General features: G+C 37.8%; 1 protein-coding gene across 1 annotated transcript in view; it reads left to right on the plus strand.

The window, feature by feature from the left end:
• The window catches only part of SLC30A4 (solute carrier family 30 member 4), a 30,578-nt gene extending 25,932 nt beyond the window's left edge, over positions 1 to 4,646 (plus strand). The window contains exon 8 of the mRNA XM_031453130.2: positions 148 to 4,646. Coding sequence (XP_031308990.1) covers positions 148 to 302 — 155 coding nt within the window. The 3' untranslated portion in view covers positions 303 to 4,646. The remainder of the gene's footprint in view (positions 1 to 147) is intronic.
• The last annotated feature ends 2,142 nt before the right edge of the window (positions 4,647 to 6,788 follow it).

Below are 6,788 nucleotides of genomic sequence, written 5' to 3' on the forward strand. Positions count from 1 at the left end.
TTCTCTAACAGAATAGCTTCAAGAGGGTAGAAGTCAAATTAATAAAAATATATTCACAGTATAGTAAGGTGGTTTTTGCCCTTTGTCTTGTTCACTAACGTGGAACTGTGTACAATGAAGAGTAATGATATTTTCTTGACATTGCAGTTCCTGGAAGTTCATCTAAATGGGAGGAAGTACAGTCCAAAGCAAAGCATTTATTATTGAACACATTCGGCATGTATAAATGTACTATTCAGCTTCAGAGTTACAGGCAAGAAGTGGACAGAACTTGTGCGAACTGTCAGAGATCCAGTCCCTAATTTTATATGTGTTGGGGACTACTGCCTTATTTATCCTGCAGTCACAGACGTAAGAGCAATAAATGCACACCTCGGTGAGAAATGGAATCCCTGACAGCTGTGTCCATATCAAGCCGGTCTCTCAGAACAGTCACTCCAGCCTGACGGTGCCAGTTTCTGTTTAATGGTAAAATGAGACTTCTCTATGATTTTCAGATGAAGATGTTTCTAAAATGCTGTTTACAGAATGAGACATGACTTATAGATACCTCACAGAAGACAATCCAAGACTGTACTTCATTGATTATGACAGTACCTGTCTTAAAGGAAGCATCAAGAATTCAGTATTTGCATTTAAAAATCCTTTTTAAGGACCATTTTATATCAAGCCAGTGCTGGAAAACTGCGGGGTTTTTTTTTATTATGTAATCATCACACCCAGCTACTGGAATTTGACACCCAAGCTCTCTTTTTACCAAAATTATTTCTCAACAGATTTCAGAAAGCACTACTAATTATCCAGAAAGTGGAATAAGCATGTATTCCTAGAGTTTCAGAATGATTTATTTCACAAATAAGTCTTAATGGTATTGTTATAATTTGTAATCTGCTTTTTCCAGATGTTACAGGGTTTTGAATCTCAAATGATTTTGATTATTTGTAATCTTATCAGCATCAAATCTTTACATATTGTGGTCACTGACATTAAATTATTTAGGGAATATTATCAGTATTATTCTGAATAGCAGAAGTTAATCATAAACTCAAATTATTATATGTGATAATTTAAAACAAAATATAAGCATGAGGATGGGGTGTGGTGTTTCAGACTTAAGTCTTCCTGAAGTCACTTCTATTGTTCATGGAATTATCTTTAAGAACAGCAAGAAATTGCAAGAGGTAGACAATGATCCTCTGTCCTTTTAAGAACTCCCTTCCCTTTTGTACAGAAGGTTTGCTTGCTACCTTGCTTCTTGCTTCCATACCAGTTAACCTGTGTGTGCCCGTTCAGGGTAAAACTCTGGAAAGCTGAGGTTCGGCTTGCCCTCTACCTCTCACGTGTAGATTAACCACATTCCTCCAGGGAGAACTTTGGCTGGGTCGTATGGGTTAGGGATTCTCCATGGACTCCAAAAACCCTACGATATAATTTTGCAGTTTTTCCAATAATAATACCATAGCAGAAATGCCCAGAGGGATTGGAGGAAGATATTACTCTGGGAAAACAAAATTCTCAAGGGTTTTTGACTTTGTGTGTGTTTTTAAAGCAGGGGAATTGGGATGGACGTTAAATCTGTGTTGTAGGGAGGCTAAGCATAGAAGTTTTCAAACCAAATGCAACTAATTGGTAACAGTTGTGTTAAAGAGGCAGGTGTGAATATTCATGTTTAATTTTGCAGCAGTTGGTTTTGTGATTACCTTTACGCACATTAGAAATCCATTTTCAAGAGGAACAGTTTCTTATACCAAGAATAGGTATGGTTCTTTGATTCCTCAGAATCAGAGTAGAGTAGCAATGTACCAGGCAAGCTGTGAACTGAAATCCTAGATGGGCACACCGAAGAAATCTCATGTCAGTGGAGAACAGGAAACAGATCTCATCTTTCTACCAAGTACCTCACTACAAATAACCTAAGATAAAACCTAGATTTACCTGAAAAATTGTTAAGAGTTGATAGTACCCAATGTAAGGGTTGATGAGGATTAATGATTCCCAATAAAACCCAGTGCTTATTGAATTGAATTGAAAATTCACTTTTTAGGATTCTTACTGTGAATCGATTTTAAATGATTTGAATTTTTCTAAAATTTCAGTAGCATATAAACTGTTAAAATCAAAATAAATATAAAATTAAAATACAGAAGGCAAGTAAGAATAAGTAAGAGACGTTTCCATGGGCATCTGGGCATTTGTGGGCTTTGAGTACTTAGCGAGAGAAAGGAAAAGAATATGCCTTATATGCTAGTGGGTTCTCTCATATTTGCAGTTGTTCCTCCTATCTGCAAAGGTTGTTTTTTGTAAACTTTCCTTTATCTTAAATAGATACATCTGACTTTTCGTATCTACCCATTCCTTGGAAAGTTGTTTGATGAAACAGTCTAAAACGCATTTGAGGACTGAAAGGATCCCTTTGTAAAATGCAGAAACACTGAAAACTTTTGTAAATCTTACAGTGTTCTGCGTTAAGTGAGGTACACATGGAGTTTCCTGTGCTTTGCATTTTGTAGCAAGGACTTACAGATTTTGTACTGGTACTTTACTGGTTCAGTAAGATTTGGGGACTGATTTAACTTTTTGTAACTTGACAAGACCCACAGAGAAGGATGTGAACTTAGCAGATACAACTAGGGACTACACAGCTGGTCTGTCATTTACCCACTGAGCCACAGCCCTGAGTTACACTCCTCAGCCAGCTCTCAGAGAAAGGGCTCTCCATTGTCCTGGGAAAGGCAGTGGCTGAGTTTGTATAAACACCTAGCATTGTTAATTTTGCACAGGGAAAACAGATCACAGCATAAAATCTGGGCAGTTCTTCAGTGTGATGTATTTCAGTTAACATTTGCAAATAATCAGAGTTACTTGTGTACATAACCTGTGTTTTACAACTCTAGCCAGATGCAGAATTTTGATTTATTTTAGGGAAGAGACCTATTGTTTCGTGAAGGACCATGCTGCCTTAGAAATATAATGTGGGGAATGTAGTTGAATAAGGCATATTTCAGAGGGCTTTGAAATGCAGAACCCAGAGCAATTGTAATTCCTACATACATTTTTCCATTAGCTATGCCTTGTGTAATGTGAACCTAGATTTTCACAACTTGCAGCTCCCGTCAGTGCTGTTTGCCAAATCACTAGATTTCTTACTTTACTGTTTTCTTTTCAGCTTTGAGTGCTTTGTTCCTAGTCTCTATAACTAAGTTTCCTGCTCATAGGAATCTCAGTGTTGTGGTCCTGTCTCTTGAATCCAGGTGTGCTCACTGAGAGTATTTCTCTCCAGTAGAATTTTCCCAGAATAGACACAGGCAGGATCAGATACGTGAGCTTCCCTTTCATTTTAACGTGAAGAAAAACTATCTTTCAGAGACAAAGCACCACTTACAAATGTATTTCTGGGTGGGGAAGGACCTTTTTTTTTTTTTAACAGCTGATTTTCCTGATCCAGAGTTCTCTGCATGCTGGACCTTCTAGAATAAGTGTGGTGGAAGTAGACACACCATACAACCACACACGAAAATCACTGCTCATAAGACCCCAGGTTGTGTTTCTCAAACAACAGAATATTCTCACTACTTTAGAAGAGATGAGCATTCACTTCTGAAACAAGCACAATTAGCTAAATTTATTTTCTTCCTATGTGTTTATATTAATTGGTTCACCATAACAAATAAGGCGTTCTTACAGAATTTGAGCCCCTTTGGAATAAGGTCTTAGGCACTTTTGCTGTTGACTCACTCTAGCTTACATATAGTAAACTTCAAGTTACAGAATGTGTTCCTAGAGACAAGATTGGTTCGTTTGGTTCAGTTTGTCTCTGAGCCGAGCTTCGCTCATGAGCGGCTGGGTATTAGTCACAAATGAATAGTGACACTCACTATGTGCTGTGTTGAGGGGAAGCAACCCTGAGTGCCAGACTGAGAGACATCGTCTTTCTAACCAAAATATTGTTCACAAACCCTGGCTGCAAACATGTCCTGTGAATCACAGCTCACAGGGCTTCAGATTTATTTTACAGATCGCCAGTCAGGGGTATTGCTTGTGATGTTGGTAGCAGGCAAATTGAAGAGAATTGCTGTGGAGTTCCTCAGTGTTGAATGAATTGTGTGTGTGCAGCTTGGTTACACATGGAGGCCAGTCTGCCATTGAATTCTCACTTCTAAAAGGTTTAACCTGTTCCTCAGTGGTACTGTGAGGACCAACAAACATTTTCCGAATTTTGGTAAGATTGGAAAACATTTATGGAGGTTTTCCCAGTTTAACCCATGACAGTGTTCATTTGAATATTGCAATTAAGTATATTCTGAAATAACTGCAACACAAAATTGAAATGTGCCAGTATGTCAGCTTTGCACCTAAAGATAATGTATATTTGGAAAGCTTATGTTTCTCTAAATAAGTATATGTTAATCAGTAAGCCATATCACAGTTTAAGAAATTGTATATACTTTTCCATATACACCTTCAGAAACCAGGTATTTTGCATATGATTGATTTTAGAAAGATTTTGAAGCTGGAGTTTGTCCATGTAATTTAAGATCAAAGTATAGTATATATATATATATGTACTGTATTTGCAATTTTCAAATTGTAATTTCCTATACATTTATTAAAGTATTGTTTTGCCATGTGGTTTATTAAAAATGAAAGTGTACAGTTCCTTAAATTAAATTTCTAGGGTTCTTTTACTGAATAATCATAAAGGGCCTTAAAACATAAACTTCTTAGAAAGAAAAGCATTAGAAAATAGGTTTCAACCTATCTAGTTTTATCATCTAATTGTAATGCCCCCTTAGATAAGAACTAAACCTGAAAAAAGTCTTCCAGATAGGATAAAAGAGAGTAAAAGGACCTTTATCTTTTTGTATCGGTCACTTTTAATGTCCCTGCAGCCCCAGCGACAATGGCAGAACGGAGAGAAAGAAGCTCCTGCAACAGTAGGATTGGGGAGGCCCAGGGGTAAGTCTGAGTGCAGCGGCCTGAAGTGTCGGTGACCAGGAATGCAGGCCAGGGGTCAGACATCACACCTCACAGGCCTGTCTGCCACAGCCTGTCTGCACGGTTCAAAGAGCTGAGAATGGTTTTCTCATTTTTTAATGGTTAGGGGATCAGAATGACAGTAATATTTAATGATGTAAAAATTATGTGAACTTTAAACGTCAGTGTCTGTAAATAAAGTATTACTTGAACACAGCCACGCTCACCCGGCCAAGCATAGTCCGTGGTGATCTCATGCTGCAGTAGCAGAGTTGAGTAGTTGCGACAAACACGAGATATTTACTGTCTGTTCCCTTTACAGAAAAAGTCTGCCGGCCTCTGGTGCACCCTGTTTACCCTGTTGTACCCTTTTAAGGCCTTAGCAGCATTCGTGGGTGCAGCAAGCTCTCCTAGCGCCTGCTCGGAAGGCTCTGTGCGGGTCGATCAGCCAGCCAGCTGAGTCACCAAAGGGTCTTTTCCTCCCTTTACCTTTTTTCTTTTCTTTATGCCCCTTGGAGTTTGGGGCAGAAATACAGGGAAAGAGTAGCAAGGTTTCCAGTATTATCTACGTACCGTATGTTCTACCTGACATTCAGCAGCAAAGCCATGTTTCTACCCGGAGCAACGTGATCACCAAGATCACTTAATCCTTCTCAACATAAAGCTTATTCACCTGCCTGTTAAATTTCTCACTTAAGTTATGACAGAAATGAAATTAATAAAAATGTATGTGTGTTGAGTACCTTATGTAGTTTGTGGCCAGTTGGGAGATCACAAAGGAAAAATGGCATTTTATCTGCTAAGTAAATTGAAAACTGGTTATCAGGCTTTTAAAATAGTATGTTCTTTAAAGTTTGCCAGTTACCTAGGAAAAGATTAAACTTTCTGAAAACAGTAATAAAATACAGTTTTAGATAAGTTATACTAGTAAATACTGAGATGTTACATATTCTTTGATTATATACCTAGATATATTTCTATTTTTGATGTGTCGTTTTTGGGGTCCATGTCAGATGCTAAAATAAATCCTAATTTGGGGTAACAGCCTTATGCTTTCTTATGCTAAACTTTCAGCTTTAATAGTAGAATAATATTTTTCGGTTATCATTCAATTCCAAGTATGATCTATTATAACTGCTACAAGCTATGAAATAAACTAAGCATAAATAGGAAGTATGACGCCTTATGACTAACTATCTCTATGTGAATCATGTTTTAGGAAGCTCAGTGAAATGCCACCTAAGATCTCATCATCTTCAAGCACAATTCTTGTTTAAGGCTCTCATTTATAGAATATAAACTGTAAAGTATGGCCTGTGGGTATTACACAATAAACATGAGGATGATACTTTGTAAATTACCAAATAGCTTCCATGCCTCCTGTCCTGGACTCTTCAAAGACTTGTTCTGGTTTGACTTTCAAATTCCTGTTGTCTGTGTTTCACTTGCCAGTTTCTGCATATTGGTTTGTGGGTTTGAGGGTTGTTTTTTTTTTTAACACTTTTGTTCACTTTAACAAAATGCTGACACTATGGAAGAAATGCATATGGGTAGGTTTTTCTCTAAAATATATTGAAATATTCCTTGGTAAGAGAGTAGGATTTTTTTTTTAACAGGAAACTTTTAGAGACCTCCCGAAGCAAGGCTGGCCCTAGAGCAAGACAGACCACCTCAGTTCTCTCGACTCTCCTAGGAATAAAGCTCTGACCCCATCCTCTTCTGTCATCTTTCCCCCACTTCCTGTCCAGAGGAAACCTGCTAACAGCATAAAGGTAGCAGGGATGTTTATCTCTGAGCAGTGAATGTTTGGCTCC

This window comes from Camelus dromedarius, chromosome 5 (genome assembly GCF_036321535.1).
Source record: "Camelus dromedarius isolate mCamDro1 chromosome 5, mCamDro1.pat, whole genome shotgun sequence".
NCBI lineage: Eukaryota > Metazoa > Chordata > Mammalia > Artiodactyla > Camelidae > Camelus > Camelus dromedarius.